The sequence below is a fragment of the Cottoperca gobio genome, chromosome 12 (genome assembly GCF_900634415.1).
Source record: "Cottoperca gobio chromosome 12, fCotGob3.1, whole genome shotgun sequence".
In the NCBI taxonomy this organism is placed as follows: Eukaryota; Metazoa; Chordata; class Actinopteri; order Perciformes; family Bovichtidae; genus Cottoperca; species Cottoperca gobio.
This window is the reverse complement of record NC_041366.1, coordinates 14128456-14152678: the sequence shown is the minus strand read 5'-3', so window position 1 is coordinate 14152678 and position 24223 is coordinate 14128456. Positions and strand designations below refer to the sequence as shown.

The following is a 24223-nucleotide window of genomic DNA, read 5'->3' as shown; positions in this document are numbered from 1 at the left end:
GGTGGGAGAGAGGAAGAGTTGGAGAGGAGAAGCAGGGAAGGAGAAAAACAGTGTGTTGGAAAAGAGCTTGCGTGTATCTTGCGGGCTGCCCTTTATTGCTATGTGCTGATGTGGTACTTTTCTTTTCCATTTGCACTTGGTTAGGACCCAGGCATGTGCCTTTGAATATTTTCCATGTCTTTTGTTTTTTTATATGCCCCCCCCCCCCCTCTTCTTTTTACTCCCCATCTCTTTCTGTCTAATCTGGATGTTCACATTTTACAAGGCTGCTAGCTCACAGTTGCATTAGTTATAGAGCATGAAACAGCCTTTAAGCGAGTGATGCATGAGGAAACTTAACTGGATGTGAAATGGGATCTGCGTGACCTGAACTCTCCTTTTTCTTTTTCTCTATCTGTCTTAAAAACTTGGACACACATACAGACATTTATCCAATCATCCATCCTTCCTTCCTTCCTTCCTTCCTTCCTTCCTTCCTCTCCTCTATTCATCCTTCAACTATATTCTTTTCTTTAATCCGATGTCTCCTGAAATGTGGTTTTCAACATTATCAAACACAGTTTTAAGTGGTTTGGTCCTGGAGGGGCTGTTCATTTTGGGTTTGGCTGTTTAAACTCAGTGAATTCCTGCATTAGAGCAATCTGGGATTGTGCCGGGCTCTTTTTTCTTCCACACATGAACTGTCTTCCAGTCAAATTACTGTTCAGGCCACAAGTATTGAATCTGTTCCATTCTGCTCTCAGAAATTCCAGGAAGTGATAAAAAAGAGTTTGGATCTGTTTTTGTGCAAATCTCTCAGCGTTTCAGACTGCGTTGTGAATGTCTCTTGTGTGTCCAGGTTACATTGGTGTGGTGAACAGGAGCCAGAAGGACATAGATGGCAGGAAGGACATTAATGCTGCTATGGGTGCTGAGAGGAAGTTCTTTCTCTCTCACCCTTCATATAGACACCTGGCCGACCGAATGGGCACTGCCTACCTCCAGAAAATCCTCAATCAGGTGTGTCAAAGAGGAAGACAGAGTTAAAGTTACAGTCACAGGCGACTGTAGTGCGTCCATTCAATCTTTATTTAATGTTGATAGATCGTACGTTCATGGGTCCAGTATTTTCAATGTAATTCCAACACTCGCCATATTCCCAGTGATCTAACCAGTGGTGCAAGAACTATTCAGATACTTTACTTAAATAAAAGTACTAATACCTCACAGTAAAAATACTATGTTACAAGTAAAAGTCCTGCTTTGAAAATAAAATGTCACTTAAGTAAAAGTATGTAATCAGGAAAATGTATTTAGAGTATTAAAAATAAAAGGACCCAATGCAGAAAAATGTCCCCTGTGAATGTTGTACTATTATATCATTAGTTATTATTACTCATGCATTAATGTCAAAGCAGGATTTTACTGTAGTTGGTTGAGGTGGAGCTCATTTTAAACTATTAAGTAATCATTATTTTCATTATGGAATATTCTGCTGATTATTTTCTCAATTAATCGATTGATTGTTTGGTTTGTAAAACCAGAGTTGTATCTAACTCTGACCTATGACCTGCACAGCAACTGACCAACCACATCCGGGACACCCTGCCGGCTCTGCGGACCAAGCTGCAGAGTCAGCTTCTCTCCATAGAGAAAGAGGTGGAGGAGTACAAGAACTTCAGACCTGACGATCCGTCTCGCAAGACCAAGGCTCTGCTCCAGTGAGTGCATACAGTCGAAGACGATTAGATAGAAACAGAATAATGCACTCGTTGATATCTCTGCCTCCCTGCAGGATGGTGCAGCAGTTCTCTGTGGACTTTGAGAAACGCATAGAGGGCTCCGGGGACCAGATCGACACAGCTGAGCTGTCAGGTGGTGCGAGGATCAATCGCATCTTTCATGAACGCTTCCCCTTCGAACTGGTCAAGGTGTGTGTCCGCCAGATGCGGAAATTATTTGTGTGTGTGATTTTGGTTTGATAGTTTGATTTATATAATACTAATACTAAACTTTATCTATACAGCACCTTTCAAAACAAAGTTACAAAGTGTCTTGGTTGAATACAAGAAACATTTCTATACTTCAATTAAATCAGACAATTACAACAATACAAGTTAAAAAGGAAATAAAAGACCCCAAAATAATACAAAAACAGAAGGTAATCACAATAAAAACGTTAGTTTCTTTGGACCGTTAACTTGACATTAACACCCACTCCCTCATATCTCAAAATATAGGACTAACCCCACAAGTTATTGCACTGGATTGTCAAAAAACATAATCTTAACATTTTGCAATAAATAAGATTTTGCAAACCCCTAAACACGTCTGTTCTATAGCTGTAAACATTTGTGCTCAAGAGATGCTGAAGACCCCGAATTCTTTGGAATATTTATCAGTTTTTTCTATTTGTTTGTGGCATTATAGCGTGTTTGCTCTGCAGAAAAGAGATTTTTGAGTGAGCGTGCTGATTTATTTGACATAAAGCATGCATACAATACAGTCAAAAATAGATCCACAGTGAGTGAAAATGTGAAGTGAGTGGAACTGTTTTGGTGCGGAGGGTGACATAAAGTAGGACATTCTCATAACCAGAACATTAGAGTGTTTCAAGAATACAATAAGGACAATAAAATGTTCTTGATGAAAGCATATATTGCTTTATGACAAACATCTGTGTGTGTCTCTTTACGTGGTTGCATCTCTCCCCCCCCCCCCTGGGTATCCTTTCCCAGCCTCAGAAGGAGCCGAGGGCCTCCCTCAGGACTCTCTGATTCTGGGCGTTTCTGACCTAAACATTCCCCATTTCCTCCCTCTCCGTTTTACAGCTACTTTTCCCATTGTCGTCTCTTCACTCTCACTTCCCCCACCTCACCTTCTTCCTTCTGTTTCTCTCCCTCCGTCACCATATCCATCCACTTTTTATCCCTCCCCCACATCCTCACCTTTTACATCGTCTGTCCTCCCTTCATCCACCTCCCCCGACCTGCGTCTTTTCTAAGCATTTTACCTCACCCCCCAACCTTTTTCACTTTCTCTCTCAGTTAGCCTGTACCCCTCTCCCGTCCTTCCTCTCCCTCCTTTCATCCATCCCTTCCCCTCCGCCCTCTCTCACCCTCCCTCTGAGGATATAAATCTTACCGTCTGTGACTGAGGCTTTAGAAAAATGTCGTTTTCCCGCTGAGAGAACAGAGCAGGTTGCATCCTCACCAGAAGCTTGACTCATAAAATCAATGTGATTTATATGTTTATAATACATGCTTTTAAGGAAATAGGAACTTTTGTTGAGGAAAGTGGGAAAGAATGAGGCATTGCAGTAAATAAAAGGAAAGGTACTTGAAATATAAAATAAAAACAGATTGTTTTGGAATTTAGTAGGTCAACTTATATATCCTACTTCCAACGTTACAGTATGTTCAGCAGAATGTACGAGACAAGTGGTGCAATATTTTAGACAAAAGTATAATTAGTTTACATCATTATTCTCATTTTCATTGAAAAATGTATACGTTTTTAAGGATTGTGACAAATATGTTTCTATAATATAATGTGTAGGACGTCTCTGCAGCACGAGAATATTTCATTTAAAATGGTATTCTGACATTTAACAAATATTGCACCTCCTGTGATTTGGGATTGCAGTGGGCCATGATGTGATTGTGATAAAACTTTGATTTAATTGTTCCCTTGTTCCCAACGACTTGTCATTAGCTGACAAGGTATTTGACAAACAAACAAAGAATGGAGGAATCAAAATAGAGAAAATGATACTTAATCCTCCCTGTTGTCTCTGTTTCGTTTTGCAGATGGAGTTTGATGAGAAAGAGCTCCGCAAGGAGATCAGCTACGCCATCAAGAACATTCATGGAATCAGGCATGTCCACCCTCCAACTCACCCCTCCATCCCCGCTCCCCTCCCTCTTTACCTCTCTCTCTCTCTCTCTCTCTCTCTCAGTCGCCTCTACTGGCCGGACTGCATCTAACTGATTTTGTTTATCTAATCGCAAAGACCTCTATTCTCAGATTAAGTGCTCTGTTGAATACTAAGGGCATCAGTACACTTAGAGTAGATTTTGGACCAGATAGGTGACCTCTGGATGCAGGATGCTTGTTTTTTTGGGCCTCTTCAAATTTTTCAGCCATTGCTGGTGTATGGACAAGTACTGTACGGTCCACTGAGGCCGAAAACATCAGAAAATCATCTAAATTGAAATTTGTTGCCATTTAAAAGAGTCTTTAAGAGTCGTTACCAGTGGGTCATATCCAGAGTTTTCAACTTAATTTGGTTACTTAAATACAAATTTAAGTTGTCGGCACAATCATAGACTTGTTATTATCTGAGTCCAGAGATTCAGGGGTTCAGGAATGTATTTGCCATTGTATTTTGTATTTTGGGTACTTTGAGTCTTTTTACTAGTTACTTGAAATGAGTTCATATTAGCTAATATTTGTACAATTTTGCTGCTCTATCTGTTTCTTTCCCCCTCTCTGTCTAATTTGTGTCAGTTTATGATTGGGAGAAAGTTCAGAAAATGGAGGGTAATTCTTTACAATTAACACTCTTCTTTTTACCCAACTCTCCTTCTTTGTTCCTCTCCACCATCCTCCTTTTTTTTTTGTGGCCCTGTGGCTGGTTCTCTCTCCGTCGGCAGAACTGGCCTCTTCACCCCGGACATGGCCTTTGAGACCATTGTGAAAAGGCAGATTGGGAAGATTAAAGAGCCTTGCACCAAATGTGTGGACATGGTCATTTCTGAACTAGTCAATACAGTTAGGCAGTGTACCAAGAAGGTAAACATAAGAGTAAACAGTAGATAGCACATTGTGTTTTCAACCCTCATCTGCGAAGTCCCTCTGCTGTAACCACCTGGCTCTCTCCAGCCCTCGTTGTTTTTGTGGACAGCGAGGGGTACACCTGGAGTGGCAGGGTGGGCTGCGGTATCTCTGGCTGGACAGACTGGCCATAGTAGAAAGCGGTGTAATGAAAACCAGTGTGGAGGCTTAGCGGTCATCAAAACATGGTTGCCTATAAAAGATTAAATGTAAATCCACTCGGATATTAGAAAATATTCTTTAACTTCAATTGAGTTTCTTTTTCATGCTGGTGTTACTGTTTTAGTTCAGTCTAAAATGCTATTACTACTTACTATAAGCACATTTGTGATGATTGCAATAATACTGCCATTTTCTATTTAAAGTAAGATTGCACAAGCTATTATCTTATTGTTATTATTAACTTGTTTGCACATATATTTATGTTGGAGAAAAGATTATCTCCACTTTGTGCATTTACTCAAGTAGTTTTTCAAAGCAAGGAGTTTTAGTTCTACTTTAAGAACCTTGACTAAGATACTCTTTCCACCTTTGCTTGCATACAAAGGTATACACATGTTTTTATCATTCGTCAATACCTGGCAGCCATATTAGATGACCTCAGCGTCCAGACTTCCTTGTATGTGAGGCTGCAGCCGTGCACCTGCAACAGACGGGAGCCATGACAAATATATTTTAAGTGCTCTTCAACGGGCCTCTGGGGCCACACTCTCAGCAATAGTGAGTGTGGCCAGAAGAAAAAGCAGTGGACTTTATCCAAATTGATCCGCTGTGACCAAACAATTTTAACAGCGGTTGGATTGCAACAACTTGGAGGCCCTGGGATAATAAATGTTATGATTAGGCTCCTGCTGGAAGTCAGAGGGAAGGAGGGTTGGGTGGAGAAAAGGGTCAACACCAGGAGGGATCAGGGTGTTTTGGCTGAACGTTGGGGTGCACAGCTGCGGTCTCGCGGTGCGTCACTTGGAGTTTTTATGCAGGCTGGGAGCTCTCTCTATTTCCTCCTCGTTCTCTCATCCTTTCTTTCTCGTTGTTCTTTATTGATAGAGAGAGACTCCACCACTGTCCTGTTGTAGTTTGCCTTTAGGGGAAACCAAATGTCTCACTTGCATTTTCTTCCTTCTGTGCTGTTTACCCCCCCCCCCTCCACACCTCTCCTTTATCTTGTTTCTTCTACTCCATCTCCAATTTCTTTCCTTCCTTGTCTGTGTAACGTCCTTTTCCCTCGCCATCTGTTTTCACTCTCTTTGGGTTTTCGTCTCACGCCTTCACTTTCTTATTTTTCTACATCTGCCTGTTCATTTAAGTCTTCTTACAACTCTTCATTTGGTGCTTTTACTTTATTCTTTCTCCATATTCTTTTGTTTTTTTTCACTCCTCTCTCCCGTGCCCCCTCCTTATCCCTACAGGACGGGGCTGTTCACCCCTGATCTGGCCTTTGAGGCCATAGTGAAAAAGCAGATCCAAAAGCTGAAGGAGCCCACACTGAAGTGTATAGATATGGTAGTGAGCGAACTCACCTACACCATACGAAAGTGTAGTCAAAAGGTAAAATGCCAAAGAGAACAAGCCACACTATCTCTGTTAATCACACAGGTAGGGGTAGACCGATGGCTGGGCATTTTTTACTTTAAGTATTGATATCAGGAGATGTATATGAGAAAAAAGCTACCATCTATTCTTTTCATATTTAAGAAAATGCCATTTATATACTTTAGAGTGACTCAGAGAATTAGAAAGATATAATGAAAGTCACATCTCCTTCTCTTCCACGTTGATGTTGAACTGCATGGTTTTGTTGATTTACACTTATGAGTTGCTATGTTTAACAAACTTCTTAATGAGTGTCAAAGAGTGTCATTTTTTCATCAAATGTAATACTTAAAATGCAATTGATATGTCCCTCATAGATACTAAAACAAGAATGTACAGCTTAGCTGTGAAGGTAAATGCTAGAGTCAGCCTGCTCTGAGTGATATTTTTATCAGGTATAATTTCCATGCTCACCATCGTCCTTTAGAGCATTAGCATGCTAACATTCGGTAATTAGCACTTAACAGAAAGTACAGCTGAGGCTGAATGTCATTAGTTTTGAAGGTCACAAACCAAAGTATTGGACAAATTATAATTTTGACTTGATGATGGCACTAAATGAAAAGTTAAGGGATCACCAAAATCAATAAACTTCATCCTCTGGGAACCGTCTGGACAATTAATAGATTATATAATTCGGTCTGGACTAAAAAGGAGGGCCGATCATCCGACATCCCACTAGATAATCACGCTGCTAATGTTCAATGTATTTGAAATAATTATTCATTAATGTAAACTGACTGAATAGAAAGAAATACCCACAGTATATGATGATTGGAAACTACTGGAGGTTGCAAATATATTCAGAGCAGGTCTAAGCAAAACATTTTTTATTATTATTATTTGCAGATACAAGCAGAAAACTAAATATAGATTCCTCATGTCACTTCAGCCAGCAGTCTATCCTTACTCTTTCTACTCTAAGTAATTAGTCTGCATTTGAATTAAACTTTCTTTTTCATTTATCTTCGGTCAATTATTGGCCCTATATTCACAATTTAACTAATTGTTGCCTCTCAAACGGCATGTTAAATATTTTTCTTTCATATCACATACTCACTTACTAATTGGCTTACTTGGAGCGTCTCTTGTTTCCTCTTTTTATTTCTCTTGCGTCCTATCCATCCTGGCTGCTTCCTCGCAAAGCAAATGACAAAAAGACAGTATGACCTCTTTTGGATTTCTCTTCTCTGTCACTCTTTTATCTTGATTTCACTTTCAGAGGCTTACTGTATTTAAAGATACTGTATTATAATATACAGTGGTTGGGAAAATCCACAAAGGGGTCAGTTTGAAGTCTCCCTCCATCTCCCCCTCTCCCATCCCTCCCTCCCTGCTCCTTTACATTGCCTGTTAATCTGAATCCCTGTGAGCGCCTCTGCCTGCTGCCCTGATTTGTGTTTCTGTGTAAGTTGTAATGCACCTACCATTTATTTTACACTCACAAGAGGGTCCATAGCAATAAAGAAAAAAGAAGAAAATAAGACATACAGATAAAACCACAACAATTCATCATTCAATTTAACAAAAAAACATTCACACGTAGGCTAGCCAGTGCTTTGGGAGCCTGGATGCGTACAGAGATCAGATGTCTTAGAAGTGCCTCACATGTAGGAAGACCAGAGAACAGAAAGAGTTGACTGGCACTTGACACTATCATAAAGCATCTATTCATTATGGATGTCAGCTGCTTTTGCAAATTGGACCAAACCCAGGAAGCAGTAAATCAACTTGAGAAAGAGAAAGAGCTCTACTGATATCCACTCGCTCACTCATGAAAGATGCATTGTAACTTGCAGAAAACAGCGTAACATTTTTCTTTCTTTGCGCTGTGATTTTGGTTTAGATTTTTCCTCTTTCCTCACACTTCTCCAAATGTGTTTGTGTCACATTGGAGGCCCACCAATGTCTGCGTTCGTGGGTTTGCAATGAGCTCATGGAAAAAAAGACCCACAGTGTGCTGGGAAAAGGAAGTTTTTCTGCCAGAAACATTGTTTAATCTGTTCGTGGTAATATCACAGACTTTGCACTGCTCTTCTGCATGTGTTCCATAATGGCAACAGATAGACATTTTGCACATAAATTAACTCTTGACTTAAAATCCACACACTGGTCAGGGCATGCAGAGACTAGAGCTGAGTCTGGGATAGACTCCTCAAAACATCACTTGTTTAATTTCTGTTTCTGTTACGTGTTTAGTTGAACTGGTGGAACTGTGTGTTGTGGTTCAGTGAGATGTGAAATATAGTGGTTTGCTGAGGTTTGTATGTGGATGTTTGTCTTTGCTACCTACACACTGTGCTCTGCGCTCACAGCTGGCTCAGTATCCCATGTTGAGAGAGGAGATGGAGAGAATCGTCACCCAGCACATCAGGGACAGAGAAAACCGCACTAAGAACCAGGTAACGCGAAATAAAAAGACTACAAACACAGTAAGAAAAGTGAAGGGTTTACGGTTGTGCAGAGGGGGGTTGAGTTGTACAGAATAAGGATGGCGTTAAATGGTTTTACTCGTTTTTACATGTAATTACCAGCGAATACTGTAATAGGGGACGTTATATTTAATGATCTCAGTATCTTTTGATTGTTTAGAAAGTATGAGGTTGACAACATATCCTGCACTAGTTTTCATTAGGGTTGTGTACTTTTGTGACAAACTTATGCCACCAGAATCATTTAAAATTAAAATTAAATGTTTAGAATAAGTTTAAGTTTACTTGGTCTGAGGTGAAATTAATTTTGGTAGTTTTAGTTTGTAATGATATCATTACAACAACACTCTGAATGTAAGCTTAGCACACACAATGAATCTAAAAAACAAAAACCTTGGACAATTATGGACATTCATTGATATATCGTATCATATTAATCTTAATGTTGTGTTAATATTCATATTACTATTATTGTGTACTTTTGTAGTTGGATGTTTTGGATACCAATGCAGCCACTTTGAATGTGTTCAGGTGTTGCTGTTGATAGACATTGAGTTGTCCTACATGAACACCAACCATGAGGACTTCATCGGATTTGCTAAGTGAGTTGCTATTTTTCTTTCTTTTCTCCATTATAGAGTATTGCACTGCATTGTTTAGTGCTTAGAGATTTACCAGTTCATGTGCAGTTCAAGACCAAATCCCAATATGTGTTTTTTATGGTGCAGTGCTCAGCAGAGGATCAACCAAATCAACAAGAAGAAGGCAGCTGGTAACCAGGTAATTTGATCACACCGAACATACTATCATTACCAGCAATGTCCCTTGTATGTGACGTTTACAGATTATAGTACAGTACGGCTACACAAACATGATTCCAGACTCCTCCGGTGTGTTTTGTCTGTTGGCCAGCAACATGACATTTGAACTTCACACAGTCTTTCCCTGAGGCTTTATTCTGTTAGCACTCAGCTCTCTGTTTTGCCAATGCTAAATGTAGCACAACTATACAGTATCTTGTTACCCTGGGCAACACTCCATATCTTACATAATGCAGCACTGTACGGCTCGTGTGAATGCTACACACTAATGGACAACAGTTGTACAACTTGTCCTTTTGGTGAAAGTCAAGGATAGTCCAAACAATTATATTAATTAAAAACACTCAAATACCTCTGGCAATGTTACACAATCCTGTCATTTCAATAATGTAAAATGGTTTGAAATGTTAAATCTCCCTCTGGACCTTGAACTGCATCAAACTAACAGACGATTATGCAATACACACAGCATGACGGTTTTTTTTTTTTCATTTATATAAGTGCAGAAGTTCATGTAAAAAAAAAAGATATATGTTTTGTGCAGTACTTTCCAAAAAACTTCACTTAAAGGCACATTGAGTATGATTTGTCAGTTGCGGTTTGTAAACATAACATTCATAGTTGGGCCCTCCTCCCCAGCTCAAAGAGGGTCACGGTGCCCGCCAACGTGGAACGAGCTTCATCCGCTTGACGGTTGCCTCGCTTAATTTGCGCTGTGTCCACCATTTTCTTAGTCTCCCCTGGGATCCGTGCATACGGTCTGCACCTGGTTGCTACATTTTTATAGGAGCTACACCCAGAAATGTCCCGAACACAGCAAAAAGAAAAGAAGACAGAAAATACAGACAGAGTGATGATTGAGAGGGATTCTTTTTGTTTTCTATAAAGATTTTCTAAAGGAAAATCCTACCTATTGTGCCGTTAAATGTGTTAGTTGTGTGCTAAATAACACATGACACACACACTAACAAGACCTCACAATATCAGATCAATGATATACATTTAAGGTCAAATAAACACATGTTTTTGCATAATTTACATTCTTCTTTTGCCCTCTGAAAGCATGTAGATCTTCTATTATTCCTACATTTTATTCCTTAATCTTTTTCTCGTCAGCTCTTGTTTTTTCGCTGTCTATTATTTGATGATTATTTGATTTCTCTTTTGTCTGTGTCTCGTCCTCTTTGTCTTCCTCTCTGTGGCTTTTCTTCTTCAGGATGAGATCATGGTGAGTAGTGTGTGCGTGTGTTTCGAAGTGTGAGTGTGTGACCGTGTGTGAGTGTGAATCTGTGCATGTCTGCAGGTAGGCTTTCATGCGTCTGTGCTCCTGTTTTTACGCTCTGCATATGATACATGTCTCTATATATGTTTACACTCGTGTGTCTTTTATGTGTGCTGGATTATAGTTGATAGTGGATTCATGATTGTTTGTGTATGAAATGAGCTTCATACTAACTACCAGTACACGGGCAGATGGCTGTGTTGGGGGATGCTTGGCTGCTGCCCTTTCCTCTCTTTCTCAGCTGTGTCCTTCCTGCAGGCACACACACACTTACACTCATACACACACTTACACTCATACACACACTTACACTACAGGATGACAAATGTACTGTGAAATCCTACACGGCATCTTTCAGTATCGTTGAAAGGAGCTAGTTATGACTTCAACACTGAGGCCATTTTTCTTTGGGGGAAACAGACGCCCGACAGCAATAGTTTGAACTATATAAGGAGAACGTCACTTATGTGTTTGCATCGCAAAGAGAAGGAGAGTGAAGACCAAAGAGATTTTATTTTCTCAAAGATTCAAACATTTTTACATGTCACTAGACTTCCTCTCCCTATCCCAGTCTTTTATTCCCTGCTGTCTCTCCCCAATTCATTCAGAGTAGCAGAAGGCCCGCGGGGAATGACGACCTGCGGTGTGTGAGACATATGTCACCTCCGTAGTTGTCAGTTGTAATAACAACCACCCAGATCGGGGTCAAAGGTTAGGGGCACATAATAAACAAAGTGGTGATCTTCACTTCCTGTTTACAGATGGGTATAGTTAGCCCTACAGCTTCTGTTCTCCTGCTTTAACACCCTCCTGACCTCCATACTACTAGCTGTAACTTTATCTTAAATTATAATCCAGATCTGAAACTAATCTAAAGATAACAAATACATATTCTCAATGACGGAGATATGGGACTGAGGAGAGAGTGTTGTATGTTGTCCAGATTGTATAGATGTTGATGCCTGTTGTCTGTTCAAATAAATTCATGGTTTGGAGTCAGTGTGTGGGCGTTACGTAAATAAAATTGACTTGTCAGGATACACTCTGTATCCTTTATTTGATTATTTTACTCTTTAAATCGGATATATTACGTCAGATGTGGAACTCTTACCCTAACTTAAAAGCTAGGCCTACTTGAGAGGAAATGAAACATCAGAGGAAATTGAGGTGGAAATGAAAGAGAAATGCATTTTGATCAGTTCAGCCCTCGGAAGTTGGATCACTCCACCACTTTTCTTCAAAAAGCACATACAGTACAAACCAGTCTGGCTCCTGCATTTCATTGCATGGCCTCTAAAAGGTTTGACTTGGGCCATTCTTGTTGTAGCCTCCTTACTCCCCTTGTCACACCCTGCTTGCTGTTTCCTTGCTGCCATCCCAGCAGCCAGCTATAATGTGCTGGTACCTGACCAACATTGTGTACTTGGCCTTTACTAAATGCCCTGCGTTGGCGTTCTCTCCACATTCTCATTCAGCCGGAAAGAGGAGTTAGCGATCGGTTCAAGGTAAATAACACGCACACCATGTACTGTATGTGTCTATAGTTTCTGTTTGGTGGAGAGAATGAAATACAAGAAAGAGAAAGAGTGTGAGAAATGTGTTTATTCATGTAGGTGAGCGTCTCCCTGCTGTTGTTGTCGCCTCGTATCTCCACTAGAAGCAGTGACTTTACATTTTACCGTGCTGCCGCATACATGTTAGAACGTATGTGTGTTACATACACAGGCGGACCAATATGGTGTAACGTTAGTGAAATGCGTGTGGGAAATTATGTTTTTTTGCCTGCTGTATGTTATTCACACTTTTTCTTTTCTCTGTTTGTCTGTGTGTCTCTCAGGTGATCAGGAAGGGTTGGCTGACCATCAACAACATCAGCATCATGAAGGGAGGAGCCAAGGAGTACTGGTTTGTCCTCACCGCCGAGTCCATGTCCTGGTATAAAGATGATGAGGTGAGATGCTGTTCACACACAAACACAACAAAATGAAGATTGTTTGCACCTTCACATTTCTGTATCGGCAACCTTAAAGACTATTGGATCAGATTCCTGTTAGCCCTCAGAGCTGCAGGCTTGATGCTTTGAATCTTAAATGCATTCGTCAAATTGACACACAATTTGTTTATCTGCTTTGTAGTGTGTAGTGTAGAAAACTTGGTAAAATAATATGACTGCACACTAATTAGCTTGTAAATAAGGAATTATTAGGATGTAGAGCAGAGCCCTACAGATTTCCTTTTATTTTTTACATGATTACATCATATAAAAAATATTTTTGACAGCTTTATATTTGTTTAACTCTCAATAAGTATTGTGTTTTCTAAAAATACATTTTACGTACCTTGTTGTCCATAAAGAAAGACTGAGCTGTATTATGATAAAGTATCATGTGCGTAGTAGAACCCTGTGCTGTGCATACCTTTGTAGCTAACTAGCGGAACTAGCCAAAGCCATGTCCTTTGGTTAGTTTTTAATGGGTGTAACACTGACTACATGCAGGGGTTGTGTGTGTGGAGTGCAATGACATGGTTGTGCTGGTAGAACGTTGCGTTGAAGCTGTATTTCTGTACTCCTGAGGTGTAAAACTCATCTGTCATCTCTGATAATCATCCTGGGTTCAAATCCTGTGTGGCTTAAGTGCTAATGTGTGAAGCTAATGTCAATAAAGAGATTTATCGTCGGGAAGTGTAGTGAAGTTGTCAACTGAGGGTTAACAAGGTGTATCTGACAAATTGGACAAATTTGAGGTCTATGTCTCAAACGGCTTTAAAGTTACCAGGGTCTATCTGCATCACTCATTTATGCAGATTTTATATATATTTGCTGAGTCAGTGAGATCTACAAAGGTCTATCTCCACATGTTCAAGCTTAAATTTAGTATCACAAAGGTCTATCTGCTGACGACCAATAGCAGGGCGGGAAATGAATCACGTGATCATTTTAAGCACAGGAATAACTTATTCAAAACGTTTTGCTGCCAACTGTTTTATATGCATGTCATCTAGTAGATAGTAGTTCAAGTTAAGATCATTAGTAGTTTAATACAAAGTCTTAAAAATTCAGATTTATTAGCAAATATAATTTTCACTTTTAAGTTTCCTGCCACGTGGAACTTGTGTAAACATTTTTAGAGATTAAAATGAAGCTAAGTTGCATAAAATACAGTTGAGGGTTGAACTTTCAATTTTCGGGTGGAGAAATGTCAGATAGACCCCTTGGGACCACAAAGGTCTATCTGCAAAAGTAGTTTCGTTTCTACCCATAATATGCACTAATTGGCCCAAATAGTCTTAATTTCACTACCTAGTGTGCAGCATGTGATATGTCAAAATTGGTTGGAATTGGTTTTATAGTGTCCACGTTATGAACTGTTGAATTTTCAAATGCGTTTTTCTCAAAACTCGTCAAAGTGCAGATAGACCTCGTTAACCCTCAGTTGACGAAGTGTTGTCAGTGAAAATTTAAACATGGCATGTCTGGAAAATCCAAGCTGATTTCACGATCATCCAGTCCACACACAGTCCACACACAGTCCACACACAGTCCACACACAGTCCACACACAGTCCACACACTGTCCACACACAGTCCACACACCCATTGACTGTTGTGTAATATTCGGACATTACATTTGATTGTGATCTTCATCTTTACTGCACAAAGCTGAGATGTTATCACCGCTGTCTGATTCACCGAAAAACTATGCATCACATTTTAACAACAGTACTGGATGTTCTTTATAATATTTTTCCAACAAATTACAATACCAGGAGAGTCATTTCAGTTGGATGAGTTTCCACCGGAGAGATTCAGAGACTCTTTTGACTTTCTGGTCCAAACTTCATTCCAGCTCATCACCCTGGCAAAAAATGACTGCTGGTCCTTTGCACACTGAGATGATTTGACCCAGCGTGCTTTTTGGTAATGCATCAACTGGTCAAAGCGATATCCCATGATGCTTTGCAGAACTATTAGGAGCTAGCCACAGTCTCACTGTCTCCAGGCCTTAGCCACAGCCGCTCTGCTCGCTGACATAAGAGTGTGTGTTTGTGTGTGTGTGTGTGTGTGTGTGTGTGTGTGTGTGTGTGTGTGTGTGTGTGTGTGTGTGTGTGTGTGTGTGTGTGTGTGTGTGTGTGTGTGTGTATGTGTGTGTGTGTAGCATTGAGAATGCCTTTAACAAAGAGTCAGGACCCCCCAGCATGAAAGACACCGAAGCTGGCACACACATGTGCATACCAGAGCCCCCTGCCCTGTTCCCAATTACACGCGCACACACACACACACACACACACACACACACACACACACACACACACACACACACACACACACACACACACACACACACACACAGACAGACGCATGCACTCACACACGCACGCACACACACAAGCTGGTTTTAATAAACTTACTTAATTTCAAAGAAGGGGCACAGAGTGAGAGAGGGACTGGATTGTAGGGAGGAGAGTGGGGGAGGCAGGAGTGTCTCTTGTTAGCTGGTTAGCAGCAGAGCAACAGGAGTAACAAGGACCATGTGAAGGGAGAGAAAGTGGGGAGGAGAGGTGGGGGTACGGGCATAGAGGGGGGAGACAGGGGGCAGGAGAAAGGGCTGGGGTGGACATTTTACTTTTATACCTTTTTCCCATTGCTCTCTTATACATCCTCAAAGGTTATCCCCAAACAAGAGCAAACTCTTCTTCACCCCCTCCCATCATCAGTCTCTCCCTTCACTTTCTTTCTCACTCTTTTTACTTGTCACTCTCTCCTTCTGCCCTGTCCCCAACCTTCGTTTTTCCCTCGCTTCTTGTACTGTATATTATTTGAACATGGAATTGCGAGGGTGCAGGGAGACCCAAAACCAACACACGGTGCTGGTGTTAAAGCTAATGCAAAAGCTGAAGCGCCCTGCATGTGAAAAAAAAAACCTTTTTCTAACTTTTTCTATCCTGAACATTTTTAAATAGTCCAATCACTCAAGCACACACACACTAGAGGTTAGAGTACTCATGAGGGCTTACACTCACATGTGCACCTGGATGGATACTTGCCAAAACACACACGGTTGCTTAAAGTTGGAAACTGTTTTATGTTTAGATTTTTAAAAAAAAGGTATAACTGCCTGCAGAGAAAAAATGTTTTTTGCAAAAGCGCAGCACCATTTTATTGACTGCCTCTCGTCATGGGGAAAACCCTTGCCGCAGCCTGGTTACACACACACACACACACACACACACACACACACACACACACACACACACACACAAAAGCACACAAAAGCACACAAAAGCACACCACCCCCAGACACTAATAATAACTTTCAACCCCACTAGTGGTGCCAGGATGTTTTGGTTAGTGTGTGTGTGTGTGTGTGTGTGTGTGTGTGTGTGTGCACGTGTGCACGTGTGCGTGCGTGTGCCTAAAAACCTTCTGGTCTGTATTACCACAGGACATGCCAATTCTTTGAATCAGGCTGCTCTGTAGCTTAAAGCAGAGAGAGGGAGGGAGGGAGATGTGAATAGGAAAAAAATAGTTGAAAACAAAACAAAAATGTAAAAAAAAAAGACCCACACGACTGTTATTTTTCATAGACTGTCAGCACATGTGATATTCATATAGTCTTATAATCAAATTTATACATTTAAACATAGACACTTTTATTTGTCACACAGAGACACACACAGATGAATAAGTTGAAGACATTGCTTTGCTTTCCTTTCAGTGGCTGTATTTTATTTCGGTGCCCCTTTCGGCTCTGTGTGTGTGTGTGTGTGTGTGTGTGTGTGTGTGTGTGTGTGTGTGTGTGTGTGTGTGTGTGTGTGTGTGTGTGTGTGTGTGTGTGTGTGTGTGTGTGTGTGTGTGTGTGTGTGCGTGTGTGTGCGTGCGCCCATGCCCGGGTTTCCCTGCTTCTGCTGTAAAGCTGCCAGAAAGCCAGACTCGCCTGGTGATCCCAGCTGTAAACATCCTGGGGGGAAACATCAGACTGCTGCGTCCAACACACCCACCAGGACAATGTCTGCCATACGTGTGTGTGTGTGTGTGTGTGTGTGTGTGTGTGTGTGTGTGTGTGTGTGTGTGTGCGTGTCTGCATGTTCCTGGGGCTGCGACTTGGTGGCAAGGCTCTAAATGGAAACAGGTTGGTTTGCGGTTTTCATTCCTGCAGACGATGCTCTGTGATGGGACACCCTAACCCGTGTGAATGTTTCTGCCCTCTACTTTGCTTTTGTATACTTGAGAGAGAGAAGGAGTTCAAAATGGTAGGCTGTGGGTTCACTTTATCAAAGACAGGCGGGCTGGAAGACAAACTGCGGCGTTGGTGAAGAGGTAGAAAACAAAACATAATGGAAAACAAGGCAGGGGGTCGACCTAAACTTGTAACGTTTCACATGACGTCACCAACAAACACTAAAACCACAAACGGTTTTCTATCTTTTTTTGGGAGTGCTATACAAAGACTCGTAAAAATGGCGAATATACAATGACAGAGTGCCTTCTCTTTTAACATTTTTGTATGGTGGCTTCCTGCCTCTCTGCACATTACATGGTCATTTGAGGTAAAGTTGGTGCAGGGAAGGCAGAGACGTAATTGTACATTTTGGTCAAAAGCTCAGGGGGTTTACTGCGTGTTTTAGTTATCGTTTTAGGTAAGTGTTCATTTCTTCTGTGTGGTTGAACTTGTTTCTGGTTTCAGTTCTTAGTTAGATTTTTCGGCTTTGTAGAAAAATAAACAACATTTTGGGAATTGTCATGCAACCATCACTTATATTTATATGAATGTGATTCTGTAGGTCAATATGGGATTTCACATAACATGGATTAGTATTTATTTAATTTCAAGTGTTACTTGCTTGAGAGAAGAAAAAAAGAAACAATGTCAAATAGATATCCAAGCATCTTTATTTCAACTACTTACACGTATACACTATTTTTTACAGTTTTATCTTCATCAGATTTCACTTTTGGGTCAATGATAAATCAAACAATGCAAAAAAAAAGTACATACAACAAAATAAACTGTAACCTCATGTCTCTGTAAACAGATTTAAAATATAATTTGGGACTCATGTAGCCATCACTCATAAATCCAGGATAGGCGAGGGCCAGGCCTCTGTGGTGGAGCCTCTGGGTGCTTTATTTAGGCTTGTGCCCGGGCTTGTCCAGATGGACGAGGGTGGTGCTGCGTGTTCCCACAGCCTTGTGCCTGCTGGATGCCCTCTGGAGCGTTCTCGCTTTCTTTCTTGTCACTGTGAGTCATTCCGTGCTTCCCCGGCCAGCCTAACCAATGTGCAGACTACTGTACAACCACTACTTCCTGAACAGGTAGTCTGAACACTGGGCAGGCGGGCTGGGCAACTGAAGGATGCTGTGGAGAAGGTTTTACTCATGCACACACAGAGAAGCTCACACTTTCTGTATGATAATGCTGCCATGATTCATTCACACACACACACACACACACTCTTAACTATACTCACTGCGATTCCAGGATAAGACTCTTGAGTCCAGCTCCTTCTGCTGATCAGGCCGATAGTGCGGGATGGGCTGGAGGAGAAACAACATGTGAGGGATGGATGAAGGGGCCGGTAGGGAGGTGGAGGAGGAGGAGGAGGAGGAGGAGAGGTTAGACAGAGGTGATAGCCACTGATTGGCAGATTCAACAACATTACCTCCTGTTTCCCGCTGTGAGAAGTAGCATTCCAGACGAAGCTCTAGAGGAGAAACACCAGATGCAGAAATGCATTTTTCTTCACAACTCAAAGAGATGTTGAAGTGTAATAAATCCATTGAATAAATCCGACGTACTACTCAGTGAAGTCTGTGTAATGTTTGGGATATTTGGTCAAATTGACAAATATTCATTCATTCTTTTCAACCCGAGAATTATTTAGATTTTAGAAAAAACGCAAAAAACTAAGTGCCAAATCCCTTTCTTAGTATGTTTGCCTAAAAGGGATTAAAGCAGACAGCACACAGAGATCAAGACAGATGTATAAACACACACAAAGGGGTCATACCCCATTTAGCGCAAATGTGTACAACATAAACTTGGTTGGTCCCTGCTGACCCCCAGGCCATGACTACATAAACAGAAACTAGGATATTTCACAAGGCGTTAAAACATTTTGGAAAACTGTTGAGATGAAACTGTCAGTATAAAAATAGAAACACCCTAAAAGCCAGCTCTGTGGTCTCCAAGCGCTCTCTATATCTCATGGCTGGAAACTTAGCAGTGAATAGTTGTGGTCAGCTGAGATCATAGTAAGTCTGACCCAACACCTTCCCACTGTAATACGTAACTTTGTATCGCCTTAACAAATGGAAATAAATGTCTCCTTGCAGAGGGAATACCTGCGACTTGAAATTCTCCTCTCTCTTCGACACATCTTGTTCTCTTGAGCGATGTCTCTTGAGCTCTTTGTTTTTTCTCCTTCTTGACTGGATAGCCCCAATTCATCTCCCGGCGTCCTTTCATTCAACATTGTTACGCCGAAATCAGGATGATGCTGTTCAAATACAACTTTTTTAGCATTAGGATTAGCAAAAAAGCTGCTCTGGTAGCGAGCAAGGTGGACCGGCTGGAGGCTCGACGTGGCAAAGGACTGGCCATCAAGTTTCCCCTTCGAGAGACAGAAGGAGAAAAAGGAAGGAGAGAGAGAGGAGATATGGAGAGAGAAGGAGGAGGAGCTCGCCGGCCCCCCATTTTTCCTCTCCTCTCCTCTCTCCTCTCTTCTTGCTCTCTCCCCTCCCTCCCTCTGTCTGGCTTCCCCCCCCCCCCCCCCTCCCTTTCTTTCTTTCTTCTCTGGCTTTCGGGGAGAAAGTGTAAGGTCAAAGGTGAACAGGAAGTGAGACGCATTCATTTGCCGTATGTGTTGTAAAGTTTGGAAAGGGAGTGAAGGATTGGCTGCAGAGGAAGGGAACTTTTTAGTGGAAGCGTATGTGGGCAGCTGGGAGGACGTCTGCGTTTGCGCGCTCACGTGGAGGCATAAATGTGTTTCGTAAAGCGCCTGCATGTTCGTACCTTCCATTTTAGTGTATGTGCACATCTCTGCTTATGGTACATGTGAGTGTATATGTGGTTTTTGAGTGATGGATGTGTGTGTAGGAGTGAGAGCAGAGGCTCCATGGTCTTTGTAGCGACGGCAGGAATGTCGGCGTTTTCTTGGCAAGCAGGAGGAAGCCTTGTAATAACTCCAGATGTGCAGCCCTGTGGTCTCCATCTCTCTCTTGCTCCCTCTGTTTTTACTTCTAAAGCTGATTTCCTCTCCCTGTCCGACTCGAATAAAGAGCCCTTTATGCAGCTCTGCAGCCTTCCCAACACACACACACACACACACACACACACACACACACACACACACACACACACACACACACACACACACACACACAGACGGAGGGGGGGGTGCTAGTGAAGGGTGACATACTACTGGTAAATCAGAACCAGAGCGAAAGAGGTTGCGTGTGTGTGTGTGTGTGTGTGTGTGTGTGTGTGTGTGTGTGTGTGTGTGTGTGTGTATATAGAAGGACAAGTCAGTGTGATATAAAGTTGAGACATAAGTAGTCAAAGTTTGCCTCCACACACACACACACACACACACACACACACACACACACACACACACACACACACACACACCACACACACACACACACACACACACACACACATTTAGGTTTCTTTTTTACAGCTTGCAGACAGGAGTAATCAATGCTAGCGTTTCCAGGTGGTGGTGTGTGTGTGTGTGTGTGTGTGTGTGTGTGTGTGTGTGTGTGTGTGTGTGTGTGTGTGTGTGTGTGTGTGCACAGAGGTGGCCAAGGCCGTGTGTTTGTTTTAGCTATGGTTTCTGAGCTCCAAATCAAAGCAGGCACAATCCCGGGAGAGGCGAGTCAGCAGTACTGGCAGAGATGGAGGGATGTGGAGGGAAAGTGAGAGACACGGGAAGGAAAATGTAGATGAAAGAAGGAAACGACTCTAAAAAGTGGGGCGAAAAGGAGGTGAAATGATGTCCAGCGAGCGGGGGGAGCTACAATAAATATGAAAAATGTTGCTGAGAAACAAGCCAGTAAAGAGAATCAATCCTCATTATTGTTGCAGTTAGGTTTCAAGTTTAGGGATTGGAAGGAGTGAATGTTAATGGGTGGGTGGGGGGAGCGCTGCGGTCGCACCAACATTGTTTCCACTGTTTGGATGACCAAGCAGGCAGCTTCATTTTCAAACTCTTAGTCAGTAAAGTGAGAAAACACACACACACACACACACACACACACACACACACACACACACACACACACACACACACATCGAGTGTAATCTGTGATTTCATGTTATTCTCTCTTGTCATGAAATAGTGCTGGTTAACATTTTTATGAAAAACCTCAAGTTTCTGACTTTATTTTTCCCTTCTTTGTATTTTTATATTGCATCAGTGTGTCAAGGCCAAGCTCGTGAACTCCATACTGTAGATTTGTGTTTTGCACGCCAGCCAAGCCCATGCAGGCAGCCCCAAGATGTGATCCCCTGTGTTTCATGCAAGTGTCATCAATCAGCCCAGCTACAGAGAAAGCTCACGGATAGTTTTCCAATTCATCTTTTCCAACATATTCCAGATAGTGTCCAAAAAGATAGCGCTGTGGTCAAAGGGTAGTAGTGGAAAAGGTTTAGTAAAGTAAAAGTAACAACGCATTCATATACAAATACTCCCTTACAAATAAAAGGTAGTTTTAAATACTTACTTTTAGATCATTTAGTCAACTGGTTCCCAAGCTAGGGATCGGGTCCCCTCCAAAGTGTCACAAGATAAAACTGAAGGGGTCACAAAATGATTAATGGGGTTGGAAAGAAGAAAAACACAAAGTTCTCCTACACAAACCTGTATTTATGTTATGCACTTTCTGTAATATTTCACTTTTTGACATTTATTGGATACTTTTAGATCTTTGGGCCGTGAGTATTTATTTGAATGAAACCATGTGAGAAGTTTGGAGGTGAAATGTCTCTTTGGTGGAACGGCTAACAACTCATAGACATCTGAAATGAGTAAAAAAAAAGTACAATATTTACCTCTGTAATGTAGTGCAGTAAAAGTATAAATGAAATGTAATACTGGATACTCAAGTTAAGTATCCCACGTGTGTGAGAGCCTTTTTTATCAAGTTTGAATAGTTCAAATATAGGCACAGTTAACACACACACACACACACACACTGGTGATAAGACACCAGTAAAGATAAACAGAAATGGTCACGTTAGCTTCCCTATCTTGGCTGCCTTTTAAATGTAAAGAACATCAGAGATAGAAGACACAGAGCAGACAAAACTGACAGCTAAATAAATCTAATGAAGTTAATGAAAGTGAGCAAAAGAGAAAGGATGTAGCTAAGATGTGAGCGCTTTTAAAAGACAGCTGAAAGATGTAATGTACCAAAGGATGGAAAAATGGTAACAATGGCACCAAAACCAGTAATGAATAAATTACAGTGTCTCATTTGAAATGAAAACATTAGAAATCGCAGAAGAGAAACAAGAGACGAGCGACGACCGCAGCGTGTCAGAGTGGGCCGAGGAGGTACACAGGGTGTTTCTGCCTGACTGATGAGATAAAGGAGTAATGTATGTTTGTCTTTCCGTAAATTATCATTTTTTCTCCCTGACTGTTCCTCGCATATCCAGAGCATAATGTCAATACAAAAATCATTGGAGAAACAAAGCCTGGGATTAGACTTAAACAGACACGGGACAGATACAAAGAAACCACACTTGTGCACTTAATGTCTTTTGGAATGTTGTAAACACCCTGTGTGTGTGTGTGTGTGTGTGTGTGTGTGTGTGTGTGTGTGTGTGTGTGTGTGTGTTTTGTAATTTTGTCATGTGTATGTGAGACTCCGCAGGCTCTCTGCCTCCTTTGAAGAAGAATTGACAGACATTTACTGCATGTGTTTAATAACACATGACATGAACCTTGGTGTGTAATATATTATATTATATGTTTTATACTTCAAATATAAATATATATATATATATATATATATATATATATATATATATATATATATATATATATATATATATATATATATATATATATATATATTCAAAAAACATTTATGACTGACTTGAGATACAATTTAATATTTAACCTTGACATGAGAGAGAGATTTTTATGTTAATAAATATCACATTTTCTAAAACTAGATTTACTGTAAATGTGTATAGAAAAAAATACCTTTCCACCCTTGGAACTGCCCACCATTGGCACCATTATGCCATTAAAATATACTCAGCCCAAACACACCCTCTGTGTTTGTAGAACAAGTTTGATTTAGAAGTGCAAATGTTATATTCTGGCAGTTTGTTTTACGATAAAGAGTATTTTAGCAGTTAATTTAAATCTTACTGTATTTGCATTACGCAGTTCCAACTGCTAAAAGAGTATGATGTGTTAGTAAAACAGGATTAGGGTTAAAGATTAACACCATCCATGGTTTTCCCCTAGTTTTGCATCTATTACAGTAATGCCACAAATACATGTAAGGGCTCTATTTAATAAGAATTTACCATTGTGAAACCTTTGCCATGAAACCCTGTGTGACTTCATGTTGGTTTACATATGTGAACGTTTTACCTCAATGCATTCTGACATCGCACGTTTACCTCAGATGTGAGTGTTTCAGATTTTATGTGAACTTTCCTTTTTTTTGTACCCACCATTAGATTTAATAGTATTGTATATAATGTGAAAACTAATAGACTATTTACAGGCATTATTTGTCAGTTTTCATGCTCACACGTGAATATGAGTGAGTTGACCTTTTATAAGAGAACTTTTAAACATTTTGCGTGAGAGGTGAGAGCTTTGTGTCAATTATGCACGGACACTAAACACACAGGTTGAACACAGCTTTAGCCCTCTATCAGACAGCAGTCGCTAGACGTGTGGGGATTTTCACGTGTTTATGTGGTTAGCGGGCTGCGGTGCCCCCTCCCTCTTTCTTTTACTCTTTGGTGGTCACCAGTGATTTATCACATGTCCCGGGCCAGCCCCTAGGTTGTTACACTGACCTTCTGCAGAAGTAAACGCAGAACAGATAATTAACTGCTTGGCAATTAGTTGCTAAACAGGAAGGTATCGCTTTGACCTGCCAGGCGGTGTTTCGACTGGAACGCTGGCTGAATGTGTCATTGTCATGCGGACACCACGTTTCCCCTTCTCCATGAAGAAGTTTATTTGTGTTTGTGATCCCACAGAAAGAGCTAAGCAGAGCACAAAGGCTGTCGCTTTCTAGAG

At 41.1% G+C, this 24223-nt stretch overlaps 1 protein-coding gene across 8 annotated transcripts in view; it reads left to right on the top strand.

The window, feature by feature from the left end:
* Nucleotides 1-24223, top strand: part of dnm1a (dynamin 1a) — a 52017-nt gene that overhangs the window by 12605 nt on the left and 15189 nt on the right. For 3 of the 8 annotated variants that reach the window (XM_029444898.1, XM_029444897.1, XM_029444895.1), the window contains exons 6-16: nucleotides 839-999; nucleotides 1558-1700; nucleotides 1775-1910; nucleotides 3789-3856; nucleotides 4635-4773; nucleotides 8724-8810; nucleotides 9372-9442; nucleotides 9569-9620; nucleotides 10878-10889; nucleotides 12419-12448; nucleotides 12781-12894. In XM_029444898.1, the coding sequence (XP_029300758.1) occupies nucleotides 839-999; nucleotides 1558-1700; nucleotides 1775-1910; nucleotides 3789-3856; nucleotides 4635-4773; nucleotides 8724-8810; nucleotides 9372-9442; nucleotides 9569-9620; nucleotides 10878-10889; nucleotides 12419-12448; nucleotides 12781-12894 (1013 nt within the window). Of the gene's footprint in view, nucleotides 1-838; nucleotides 1000-1557; nucleotides 1701-1774; nucleotides 1911-3788; nucleotides 3857-4634; nucleotides 4774-6224; nucleotides 6364-8723; nucleotides 8811-9371; nucleotides 9443-9568; nucleotides 9621-10877; nucleotides 10890-12418; nucleotides 12449-12780; nucleotides 12895-24223 lie in introns of all 8 variants that reach the window. The other 5 variants (XM_029444901.1, XM_029444900.1, XM_029444902.1 and 2 more) reach the window with 3 other exon arrangements.